Here is a 13937-nt window from a genome sequence, read left to right as displayed (position 1 = left end):
ATACACAAAAAAACACAAAAAAAACATACCTAGATAAAAGATAAAAGATTTAGAATTAGTTCTCATTTGCACATCAAAATATATTGCACATATTTTGATGTGCAAATGAAACAGGTATTTTATACATAAATGTTCATAAAGACTGACTGTAGTAAATAACATCAGATTGAAATTGATTTTCAAATTGCTAGGTGATGTAATCTCATTAAAACCATTAAACCAAAGTTCTCCTTCATACTAACATTTGAATAATCAACCCATGTGCCTCTCTCTGACAGTGCACAAACACATAATGAATGGTGATCTAACTTAACCTGTAAATGTTCCTCTGCTCCACCAACTGCTGTGCATTCTGCCTGTGCTGTCAACCGTGTTGTCAGAGTGAGGTGATTTTTCAAGCGTGCTCTCCTCACAAGCGCTCACATGGTTGACAGAAGGTCATCATAATATTGTAATTGGACTTAAGACCAGCCAAACACCAACATGCATTAGTTGACTGACAGCACTCAATACGGAAATCGAGACTAACGTGAGTTCTGTCCGGACAACAGTCTGAAGATTTGCATGGCATTTTTTTTTTTATTTTATAAATGTTTTTTTATTCATACAAACTCTTTAAAAAACAGTGTTCAGAGTAGAGTAATACACTGTGAGGCCCAAAAAATAAGTGGCCATTTGGATTTAACTAAGCAAATATGGACGAGCCTCCTGTTTTATAATTTCTGGATCTTTCAGTTGGCAACAGATTCTTTAGGGGCCGATTCCTTTCCATGCATCAAGTAGAAAAAAAGAGATAGCAGAAACTGCTAAAATCAGATACGGAACTTTCCGACATATTATTAAAAACTGTAAGGAAAATGCTGAATCAACATCTTTCTGGAAGAAATGTGGTTGTAAAGAAAATCTGGAATGATTGTGATTGGTGATCATTTAAGCATTTGATGAAATCGAATTGAGGAAAAACAGCAGTAGTACTCAGAGTGATGTCTAATAGTGGAAGCATAAGAGCATTTAGAAATGCACAATGTAAAGGGAACTGAAGTGATTGGGACTGAGCAGCTGTATAGTCATAAGAAAACCACTAATAGGTGAGGCCAACCAGAGAAAAAGGCTTCAGTTTTCAAGAGAGCATGAAGACTGGATTCTGGAGCAATGGAAGAAGGTCCTGAGTTTTAATAGAATTATGTGCCAAAGGAATGAGGTCAGCTGACTACCTAAATATACTTGAATGACCAGGTTATTCCATCAATGAGTTTTTTTCCTTCCCTGATGGCACCGCCATATTCTATAAGATGACAATGTCCGGATTCCTTGGGCTCAGATTGTGAAAGAGTGGTTCAGGGAGCATGAGACATGATTTTCACACATGGATTGCCCACCACAGACTCTGGACCTTTACCCCTTTGAGAAGATTTGGTTTGTGCTGGAAAAGGCTTTACGGTGTGGTCAGACCCTCATATCATCAATACGAGATATTGGAGAAAAATGAATGCAACAATAGACTTAAATAAGTCTCGGGACATTGATGAAGCTTATCAAAAAAATGCCACAGCAAATTCATGCTGTAATCAAAGCTAAAGGCAGTCTAATGAAATAGTGTTTTGCAATTTTTTGGTGCCGACTTTGTTTTTGGCCAGGCAGTGTATCTTGCACTAAATACTTTCTTAAGTAATAAATTAGAATTATTTTTTTTTGGTCTCAATGTGTCAAAGTACATGCAACATTTGAATGTTTATTCATTTACAAATACACTTTATGTCCAGTAAATATGTGTTTTACTGCATGTGAAATGAGACTCCTTGCATGCATTTAAATAGATGTAATTTATTTTTATTTTGAAAGTTTATATGCGTTGTTGCTGTTACAGCTTCCTTTTACTGCCATTCTGCTGCTGCTCTGACTTTTTCAAATATCAAGTTCTTCCAAAATTGCACATAGTTGGCCAGTGTGGACTAGCATCAGTGCTGTTCATGAAGCTTTAGCTTGATGGCTTGAAACTAGGTTTTTACTTTCAATTTATGTAGTTGTACGCTCTGGAAATCATTTTTGCTAGCAGTTTTTCATTCCCAGTGTACAAGCTTCTGATTTTCATTTGACAAGTTTACAAGGGCGTTCGAAGCTTGGTCAGTTGTATTTTGTATCTTTTTTTTCAAACATGCATCTGTAGAAGTCACTTAATGTCTTGAAAATGTGAAAGTTGTTGCCGACATCTGAAAATACCATAATAATAATCATTTAAAAAAGTGCCTGGCCAATTTAACTGTGGTTAAAAATTGCTAAGGAAATAAGTATAAATCTGTTTGTTTGTTTTTTTTGTGTCAGCAAAATTCAGTTTAGTTTATTTATATAGTGTGGATTCAGAGCAAATACAATTTCAAGACACTTGACAAAATAAAACAAGTTCAGTTCATGGACTGAAATGTGTAGTTCCTCCGCACAATTCAGCTAGATACATTTCAGTTTCAACTTAGCATAACATGGCAAATCGTAAAAAAAAAAAAAAAAAAAAAAAAATCTAACTAAGTAAACCCATCAAGTCATTAACTTTGCAATCTCTGATACAAAATATCATGTGCTGACAGTGAAGAGAAAAGATTCCCCTTTTAAACCTGCTGAACCTAGTTTTGTGTTAGCAGCTATTTGCGTCGACTGACTGAGAGTTTGAGAAGACTGAGTACACACACACCACACACACAGCGGCACTTTACATGTTAACGAAAAAAATAAAGAGCAAAGAGACGTAGTGGCTTTGTTTAGGAGAGAAACACAGCTAAGCAGATATGCTCTGAGTCATTAGTGAAATGAATAGGATAAAAAACAGAAGGCATGAAGTTAGTAGCACCATTTGTTCCTTTAATTATTTTGCCTATAAGAGAGATAAAATGGAAGCATATTCTTAACATATCCAACTGAGAACAATAACATCTTTGTTTTGCACACAAACGGTGAAATAAATCAGGCTATGCATTAAGGGGATTTTTCCTTCTCACAGCTTCCTGCCTACACTCTCAAAGTGTGAAACAAAACATTCCTACAACCAAAAGGATGAAATAACATTTGTTTCATGGCATTAACATTCAAAAACATTCAAGTGAACAGCAATGCATGACATGGTCCAACAAATAGAGAAGCTTCTGTCATTTCTTTGTTGCAGATATAATAATTTAATGACTACTACAGTTTTAATATGGTCGTAATTTTGATATGCAGAGCGAGTGCTGATAGTCAATTTTTCAGCTAAGGATATTTAAATAAACCAAGTGTTAAATTCTACTTCACTCATAACTTAGTTACGTTTAAAGTCAGTGTTGTCAGCAAATATAGGTAAAGGCTGTTTTACTATTTTTAAAAATAGTAAAACAGCCTTTTGGTTAGTTCAAATCATGGAAAATTTCTCTCACTTTAAAACTTTCCAGGCTTAAGGATGAGCTATGGCAGCTTACCAAAGCGACCTGAAGCTGTACAAACACTACATTTGAGCAGTAAAACTTTTTTTTTTTAAATAGCAATTTTCTTTGAGACTGGCAAATGATTAATGCTCTCTAGTGTGTACACTTGTTTCTAAACATAGGATCAGGATCCTATAAAACAGGCATCAGAAGAAATGCAAAATAAATAAATAAATGAGGCAGTGCAATTCCCTAATAATAAATGGTGTGATGCACTGTTAGTAACCAGGAAGTTGGATTATGGCATTTTTGCTGTGACCTTTAGCATTTTAGGCACTGTCATATATGTGTCCTGTGAGGAGCTTTAGTGAAACTCCATCCAGCAGGCTGATTATCTTACAGACATACAAAATGTGCTGTCTTGATAACTGAAAATAGCAACCAAAATTGAACGTTACAAACAAATTCTTAACAGTAATTCATTTTGTGATGACGATATATAACGTACCTCTTAACGAGAGGTCACCTCACACATTTCATCCTATGCATGCAATGAGATGCCTTTAAAATAGTTTTTTCAGCTTTTCATTTGTTGCGTTGCTTGTATTGTGTATTTTATGGTTGCCGTGTTGCTTTGGTTGGTAACTGTGTGTTTATATTTTTTTCTAGGCGTTTGGGGGGCATTGAGGTGATGCAGGTCCCTCGGTTATCCCAGTGGACGAGCCAACTAATGACGGGTGCATTTGTCTGCTGAACGTCCCCCATCACCACAAGCCTCCATCCCTCCTCCCCTCCCTCCCGCCCTCTATCGCTGATGGCTCTATGGGGCATCATCAGCCTCAGCCTTCATTGCTGGGTGTGTTTACGACCCTGCGCGACAGCAACAGCTGCTCTAGCCAGCCTCCCTAATGACAAACCCGGGGGACCTCTCGACTGGCTCCTTTCAGATAAGGGGCCCTTCCACCACTCCCCAGAGTACATCGACTTTGTGGAGAAGAACCGGCAGGGCTTCTCCACCAGATACAAAATTTACAGGTGAGCTGTGCTAATGTGATGAAATGCCACTTTAAATAAATCTACACCTTCGCATATTTCACCAGACATCGTTTTTAGACATTAAGCAACTCTCTAGTTTCACAAAATACATTTTGAAGTTGCCTTTAAAAATGATCGCATGCCTGTAAGAACGGTTCAACATCACTATATCAGTAAGCATTGGTATTCATACAAGTTTTTCTTAATCACAGTTTTTGTAGGAAATATAAAATCGGAGCAACTTAATCATCTCTGAAACCCTCCAGCTATTTTATTTGATTAATAAAAATGTGGAAATGACAGTGAGGAGACTTTCTTTTAATAAAACATTTATGTTTTTGAATTAATGAAGTTATTATCACAAAAAAATTTACAGGCACCGAAGACAAAGACTCTAAATTAAAATATTTCAGAAGGTGGCATAATGTAGTAATATGGAGTGAGAGCCATTCTGCATCATATTCCACTGGGGTGCATTCACCACAGCCGTGCTTTAGTCCACTTTAATGAAACGCTAGTTCATTTGCCTGGAAAGTCTACATTGTTTGGGGAGCTTTGAATGAACAATTGAACTCTGATGTAGACCAAAAGCGCAAACCCTGGTCCACCTAAAAACCTCGGCTTCGGTTCGGCTAAAGTGAACTCTGCTGTGGTTTGAATGCATATGCAAATGCCAAGCGGACTCATGACTGCTCCAAAAGCAGAAAGTGAACTATGGCACAGGGCATTATGGGTCAGTGTAACCAAACGCTGAATAATCTCACTGATGCATATTTTGAAAAGTGTAACAGAGGAAAATGCCCTTTGATGGACCCCAATCTTTCCCATGTGTACTCTTCATTTTGTCTAGTGACCTATTTCTCTCACAACGCTGTACGGCATAATGACACAGTAGCAAATGAATCAATGAATGTTTGTTGCAAGACTATTTAGATTTGTTGAGAGTGCATTGCTGAATTATTCATACCCTTTGACTTTTGTTATAAAACAAAATTAATCTAAAAATCCAAAAACTGTGGCTTACATGCGAATGCAGACCCTTTACTCTAGTACTCTAACTAAATTAAAAACAACCATTGGCCAGATTTTTGGAAGTATCAGAAGTCACAAATACTACATTTTGTCAATTTGTGTGAGTTAATAGTATAAATACAGCTGTTCTGTGAAGGCCTATTAGTTCATTAGGGAATATTTATGACAAGAAAAGAGAATCATAAAGACCAAAGAAGACACCAGGCGAGTCAGAGATGAAGTTGTGGAAAACATGTAAGTCAGGGTTAAATTAACAAACAAAATCTAATAGCACATGGTGGAGAAGTGGCGTGGCAGCCCCAAACACAGAGGCTGTTATTTCTTGATGCAGCTGTTCAGGGTTTGATTCCAGAATCTGAGATCTTTGTTTCCCCCATTATCTCTCTCCTCATTTTCTTTAAAACATTTAGATTTAATTTTATTCATCTTGTGAACCTTTTAAGTTTAATTTTGAGCTCATTAGCCCTTTAAATATGTTCAATGTATTTTGAGCGTATTTATTTGATCTGCTGCAAATAAAGGCCACTAGAGGCAGAAAAAAAAATACAAAATTGAAAAAAACTTAAAAAAGCATTGGACTTCTCATGGAAAGCTATTTTTATTATATTATCAAACAATGGAAAGAAAAGGCCACAACTGCAAACATACCAGGACTTGGCGATGCTCCCAAAGCGATAGACCAGGCAAGGAAAACATTAATCAGAAAAACATCTAAGAGGGTCAAAGCAACTATATAGAGCTTCTGCAGTCAGGGTGGTGAAATCTGTTAACATTATTATCTGTTGATAATTATCCGTTTTGCAATTCACAAATCTGGTCTTTATGGAACAGCAACCAGAAGAAAGCTATTGTTGAGAGAAAGAAGTCACAAATAGTTAGCCTGATAGCATAATTGCCTAAGATTCCTCTGCAGTTTGCATCAAAACATATAGCAGACTAAGCAAATATTATGTAGGAAAGTGTCCTGGTTAAATGATATCAGTTTATAACTTTTTGGCATTATTGCAAAATGCAGTGTGTAGCAGGAAGCTAATACTGATTCCATACTTGCCACCTTGTTACCACAGTGGACTGTGATGGTGTGAACGTCATGCCACAGGGATGCTTTCCCCTCTTTTCATAAGCAGGGACAGAAAAATTATGCAGTGTTAATGGGAAGAAAAGTTGGTCAAAAAAAGAGCAGACCTGTGAGAAGTTATTTAATAATAGAAAAGAAAGGTAGGACCTGGGAGGAAAATACAGTTTAATTAGTAAGTAACCATGTGTTCCCAGCATCCTTAAAACTATGTGCTTATCAGTTAGTGTTGAGATTTTGTAGGAATTAAGCTAAGTTAAAATAACAACTTAGGAACAAACAGAGGGAATCCAAAACTGATGGGTATAAAACATCGTAAAAGTAATTTCATCTATTAATTTATATTAATTTGTGTGTGTGTTGTCATAGAAAATTACTTTAACAAGAGAATCAGTGAGAAGAAGTAACCTTGCAAGGTGAGAGCAATTATACAGAGCCAAGGGAGTCTGTCATGTCTGCTCTAGCTAACAGTGATTCTGGCTGTCTTTTATAGGTTGCAGTCAGATCTTGTGACAGCAGGTTGTCACTTTTTGTGGGTATTTCCCAACAAAAAGAGAGGCTTGATTGAACTAAAGGCGTGAAGTGGTGGATCGTTATGCACCATGTGCTTCATGGAGCTCAACAAATCTCCATAAAGCTCAACCGTTTGCCTTTTGTTAAGAAAAGAGTGACGTCTCTATTTGATGGTAAAGAGGATAGCTTTGATCCTGATAAGTCCAGGACGGTAACGCAAAGATTGGTCTCAAGCATGAAGGATCAATTCCCTGCTGTTTTTGAGAGAGCATTTGACCAACCTTATAAAACTACAGTATTCAGCAACTCTAGAAGAAAGTAGGGATGAGGAGCACATCATAACACTTTCTATTACAATGTGCATGTATATAAATCTCTGATATGTGTGTATTATGTAAAAATATATATTGTTGAGCTTTACATGATGCTGTGTTGTTACTCCTTCGTAAAAAACATAACCAAAATATTGCTTTGATTCTTTCATGCGTTTTTGAGAAAACCTTGAATCTCCTATGGCAGTCATTCAGGGGTGCCTAAATGCTTGCTGTCCCTCAGCACCACCTCCTCTCTGAAGCTGCAGTCTGCATCTGAGATTACACTTCACAGACCACTTCTCCCCTGCACCTCCCTCACACAGCTCCTCCAGACTAGTGGCAGCAGAAATTAGCAAACACCCAGTAGAACTTAATGTTTGCTGAGCTCATGGAAGGTAATGTCCTTGATTCCGAATAATGTTCCTGATTGCACCCCATAAGAATCAGTGATTCACCCATTCGTTCACTAATTCACATGCTCATGCTGGTACTGTGTTGCTGTGGCTGCCCTAGTGCACATTGCTGGAGGTGTGGCTTCCAGTCCATCAGTGCCACCGGGCCCTTTGACCTCAATGGCAAGTGAAGTGTCTTTCCCAAGGACAAAACAACCGAGACAGATGGAGTGGGCGTTCCAGCTGGCAACCCGCCGGTTTCATGACAAACCCCTTGAAAAACCCTGTCAAACCCCACCAAAGACTGGAAAATTGATAGTCACACTTTACATCAAATCTCACTTGGTGCAAAGTGGGTAATACAAGCCACAAAAGGATTATTTATTGTACTGTATTTAAATTATTGGCTTTTCATATTTTTAATTCGACTGAAGTCATGTCTTTCATCTTTTCAACTATGCACTACTTGTGAGTATGCCACATAATAATACTTTGAAATACATTTAATTTCATGGTTGTTTAACACTATGTGAGCCTCATAGCGTTAAACTGGTGCAAGGTCTAGACTTCCAGCAATACTTAAGGGTCCAGACCAGCTGTACGAAGAAAGGCATAGAACAAAGGGCTGTTTTTTTATTTTTATTTTTTTTTTTACCAGGCTATTAAAGCTTAGGTAGCAGAGAAAATATTTCATTTCTTAATTGCAACAAAGCTTCCAAATGGGTAGGAAGGTATTTAATTAAATGACAGAGATGAAATGGAAAAGGAGTACATTTTATTTAGCCTGTTTGAATTAGATGTGAATTTACCAAATGTGAGTCCGAGGACAAAGATTCAACTCTAGTTAGGTACATGTTTTGTCTTTCTGTGTTAATTCCAGTACACATACTTCGCACTACACTACGCTGATGCGCATTTGAGTTCCCCCCTATGTATTTTGAAATATTTTAATTACTCTTACGTTTGCTTTTAGGGACTTCCCTTATTAAACTAAAACCGATAGAGGGAAAAGAAAATGCAGCTGATGTTGCACAGTGATCAGAGTACTTTATGAAAAACCCTTTTATGGATAGGTTGATGTCAGGCTGGATTATTTGGCTTGCGATTCCTCACAGTCAGGCTTCAAACAGTCTGCCGTATGCAGACAGAATCACGATGTGCTACATGCTTGCATGAAGTTATCAGATGACTGTATATCACATTCCTCTGGCTTCCAGAGCCTCAGGGTTCCACCTGATCATGTGGTCAAATGAGATATGTTGATTAGTGGTGCAAAAGAAAAAAAAAATTGTCATGACAGCAACACAGTTTTAGGTGCTGGAACACAAGGGTATTAGTACGGATTGTGTCATGAATCACATCCGTCGTCACTAAAAAGGATGTTGTCCGGGCTCCTGGAAATGGATAGACAGGGTTCTTGACATCTATGGATCGCTGCAGGGATGCTTTATAGCTTATGTGATCAGTTGCCATGTTTAAGCTTTTTAATATTTCCTTCTCTGGCAAATGGCAGTGGTCCATTGGAGCTAAGCTGCATGGGCGGCAAGATTAATAGTCTTATCATGTGGCCAAGTGATTAGTGAGCTCTTAGTACTTATTACTCTGCATTATCACAGAATCCCCTGAGAGGTTTCTGTCAGCTGCAAGGTTGTGTTTGAAGCCCTCTAGATTACCACAATGCGGCACTGATTAATAGTGTTGATATTAAAAGGAAAAACTAACCTAAAAAGTAAATAGCCTGTAAATCTCCCCAAATTGAATTCACTTGGATTCAGTCCCATTCGATCTCGTAAACCGAACCAGACAGCTGTGGGATTGTTTCTGTTTTGGCAAATAATAGGTTTGTTTCAGTGCCTGTGTGGGTGAACTGGTGATGATTTTTGAGTTGGCTTTCAAATAAAATAATCAGTGATATTTTTGATAAAAGAAATAATAATAATAATAAAAAATATAAATCACAGAAATATTTTTGTCAAGGGATAGTGCTGTTCTTAACTAGTAATATTGGTCCTTAATTGCAGTTAAATTATGTACTTAAGTAAAATAATTAATTGTGACTCAAACTTGGGTTTGTCAAACATTGTTTTTTTTGTTAATAATCAATCAATATAAAGTTAATTAGCACAAACTGAACCCCTAAGCATCAGACATCTATCCATAATCTAAAAAGCTGCATTTTTTTTTTTCTGAGCTCCTATGTAACAGATCTCCCCCAGTCCGACCCTCTGATTAAATGAGTGTCTTGCTACACATCATGTTTATTGAGTAATTCACTAGATTTACTCAATAAGTGTTTTACCTGGGCTTTAGTTTGGCTCAAGAGTGCAAGCATGGCTCTTTTTAGGAGTGAAATTTGCCATGGGAGCTTATACTGCAGCAAGGTCTTTTGTGATATGTAACACCTGGCATTCCCTACAACCAAGGCCATTAAAATCACTACCTATAGTGATTACCATCTCTCTCTGTGTTGGAGGGAAATGCTGACAGTACACTTTTACAATTATTGGCTGACTAGCCAATCTCGTTGTGTTTCTTGAATTTGGTTTAGATAAAAAAAATATTATGTTTTATCATCAGCATGTACAATCTTTGAGACAGGGTTTGCACACTATATTTGTTGTTTGTCTAGTTTGGGCTCTCCATAAGTTTATTCATCAATATGTCTGATTTCAGAGTTCTAGGTAGCTGCTGACTGGAGTCTTTCTCCACCATGTCACAAAATGTTTTCTACACCACACACAAAATATTGTCACAGTAATCTCAGCCACTCACAGCTTTTCAAATGTTGTCACACTGTACTCCATAATAACTAGGAATTCAAAATGAGCAAAAGATTCATCCAACCTGCATATACTGTAGGCTCAACATAAAAAAAAAATGGAGTTAGATGTATTCTGCTCTTCATTTTGTAAATCAAATATATAAGAATACCTTCACAGATGCCATTGGAATGTTTTAAACATATTTAAAAAAAATAAATTGACATAAAATTCGACTCGACAAACACTTTTTTGAATGATTCATTTCTTAGTTATTCAGAAAGTACTGCAGAGGCACTGGTTATCAAGAAAGATCTCTAGGCATACATCAATTGCAATGCGTTTCCACAAAAATAATTATCTTTGGCTTGCAGAACATGAACTTTGATGTACCTCCTCGGGTTTTAACAAGTTGTTGTGTCGTTTTTCAGATGCGTTACCTGTATATCAATAAATAATGAGCCATGACAGCGGGATTCCAATAATTCACCAGACACAATTTATTTAACAAACCAGGGCACATATGGTGCGCCCTCCCTCTGAGGTTGATGAGATCAAAAATAAAAGTAACTTTCTGTTTGATACAGGAGGCACTTCAAGTACAAGGAACAAGAGCAGATTTTGTAAGCCGCAGGTGAGTCTGCAGAAGCTCTGAACAGAGTTTAGGTGAGAGTTATAAGGCAGACTCTCCCGATGGTACTTCTTAAACTCCCAGTGCTGCATTTTTTGCTCATGTTTGTCACTTCATTTCTTTTCCTAAATTCTTCTTTAAGGGTTTTAGTTGTTACTTGTGGCAACATGTACTCCTAAGGGTTCTTTAAAAACAAATTTGACGTCAACCTTAAGAGCAATTTTCAACCCCTTTTATCATTTTGTAGAACTGGATAAATTTAATCAATTCTGTATATCATAGTCTACCTCATTAATTTGGTTTATTGCTATAGGCTATAAAAGATCAATATTTCTCTTGAAGATTACAAAGGACAATGATGACGTTATCAGTTATACTATTTTTAGTGGTGGGGGGTTTTAGACTCCCCATAGGTCTATGGTTAGTCTGCACTGACCACACACAGCTCCTACAGACTGCAGAATATTTCAAACAAAAATAATGAAATGGACTGAATTTAGTATAGACATTTCTTGTCCCTAGGCAAATAAAACCTTGTCCTTACTTTGGGGATTCATTAACTTTCCCCCTAGAGGTACCAAGCACTTGGCATTTTGAATGAAACCTCTCCACACCTTGAGATTGCATTTTCTTAAAGTCTCTAGGACGTTCTTTGGGGTGAATGTTAAGTTCAGAAAATACTCCGTTTAAAAAAGATCAGCCTAAGACACCACGATGCCATCAGTTTTGGAAATTGCTGTGTTTTCTGCAAAATAAAGAAAATAAAGTACAAAAAATGTATATCACATATTTGTGAGATTTGCTGGGTTAGTTTGACATTCCGATAAAAATATTTACCATATCCAACATCTGACTAAGTAGAAATGCAAACTTCAAACAATTTACTCTGGAAAATCAGCTAAAAACAAGACTTTGTCAAAAACAAGACTTTGTAAAAAGACACAATTTGTCAAATTAACACTTTTGGCAACCTGTGTATATTGCTCTCTCTCACACACTCTTTTTCTCTGTCTGTCTCTCCCACACTTTGCATATTCTTGTACTCATTTTCACTAGACAAGGACTCTTAAGCATCGTGTAGCACAGAGCTCTTGGGTAAAAAAAAAAAAAAAGAGGAGGCGGAATCTGTCCCCACAGAAATTAGGCCGATGTACTAATTTCACAGTGTTACATAAGAACGGTATCCCTTACCTGGATTCATTGTTATAATCTGCAAATCTTGTTTGTTTTGGACATGCCTTCTACATCTTTGCAGACGAGAGGCTGAAAAACAGCTTGTTGACCTTGTATGAGACATGAAGACAAAACCCTCTCATCATTATTCTTGTTAATTTTAACCAAGCAAAACTCTCCAAGAAATTTCCAAGGTACAGTCAACAACAAAGGGTTCCACCATGTATAAAAATAAACAGGATCATTGCTACACATCTTTAAAACATACATATTAAACTGTCACCAGCAGATACTCCCAAACTCTGGGAGTTTGGGAGTATCTGCAGACAGAAAAAAATAATAATGGAGGAAAACTTCTTTGCCTTTGATTTAGACTTTTAGAAACCAGACTGGGAAGTTAAGGCCAGAACTTCAGACTCGCTTTAACTCCACATATTGAAGTTCTGTTGTAGCTGTAGCTAGTTACCTGGATGAGCTTGCTGATCATCACACACTGGGTTTTCTGAGGACATGTATGTGCAGTTTGCTTTGTGGGCACACAGTTCTGGCAGATGTTGTATAGTCAACCTGGAATTACTCTTCATCCTGCACAATCTCGACCACCTAAGGAGATACGGCAGAATCCTGTTCCTGGATTTCACCTCAACCTTCATCATCACCAACACAAACATGCACCGCTATAAGCTCATAGTGTCGCCTTCTACCTGACAGCTTCCTGACTGACTGGCGGCAGCAGCTAAGACTGCGCAGCAATATCTCCCACACAAGAACACTGCCCACTCTCCCCACTCCGCTTCTCTCTTTACTCACTTGACCGCACGTCAGCGGACCCATCTGTGAAACTCTTGAAGTTCACACAGGACATTACTGTATTGGTCTGATCCATGACAAGTCAGCATAAAGACAGGAGGTGGATCAGCTGATCCACTGGTGCAGTCAGAATCACATGGAGCTTAACCTGCTCAAAACAGAGGAGATGATGATGCTCTTCCAGAGAACATCGCAAACAATATTAAACAATACACACACTTCATAGAAAAGACAGGACATGATGTTTTATTTCTATTCCAAGTCCATTTTACCCACGCTGTGGCAGTTTACTGATGCACAAATGAAGCTAAAAACACAGTAAAATTATGTCACCAGGTATCAAAGATTTCAAATGGTATTTTATACCAGGTGGTATATTTGTACACCACCTGGTATCCATTTCATCACGGGTGTTATAAATGGTACATGGCTTTATTGCATGTTTCATGTTAAAAAATTATGAGCTGTCTTTAGAGATATCAGGGCTGGCTCATTATCATATTTCACCATAAAAAATTATAAATTGTGAATGCCACTTCTCCTCCCAGGTAAATCTGTAGAACTAATGCCACAATTTAGTTTTACAATGTTTTTTTATTTTATTTTGCATGTCAACAAACGGCCACAATATAGTAAAAGGGCTTACCTTACATTTCTTAACAGCTAAACCAATGTAAAATATGTTGTAATATTTACCAACATAGTAAAACAGTTGAAGTTGTGTTTGGCTGTTTCATCTTGGACAGTGGCTCTCACACTATATATATATAGTGTGAGAGCCACTCACACTATATGTGTAAGTGGCTATATATAT

The 13937-nt window shown here is 37.3% G+C and overlaps 1 protein-coding gene across 1 annotated transcript in view; it reads left to right on the top strand.

The window, feature by feature from the left end:
* brinp3a.2 (bone morphogenetic protein/retinoic acid inducible neural-specific 3a, tandem duplicate 2) overlaps nt 1–13937 on the top strand; it is a 56353-nt gene that overhangs the window by 14654 nt on the left and 27762 nt on the right. Inside the window, exon 2 of the mRNA XM_008406674.2 lies at nt 4059–4424. Within this exon, the coding sequence (XP_008404896.1) occupies nt 4204–4424 (221 nt within the window). The 5' untranslated portion in view covers nt 4059–4203. The remainder of the gene's footprint in view (nt 1–4058; nt 4425–13937) is intronic.

The sequence above is a fragment of the Poecilia reticulata genome, linkage group LG4 (genome assembly GCF_000633615.1).
Source record: "Poecilia reticulata strain Guanapo linkage group LG4, Guppy_female_1.0+MT, whole genome shotgun sequence".
Classification (NCBI taxonomy): Eukaryota; Metazoa; Chordata; class Actinopteri; order Cyprinodontiformes; family Poeciliidae; genus Poecilia; species Poecilia reticulata.
Note: the sequence above shows the minus strand (reverse complement) of the source record. Positions and strands in the feature narration are given on the sequence as shown.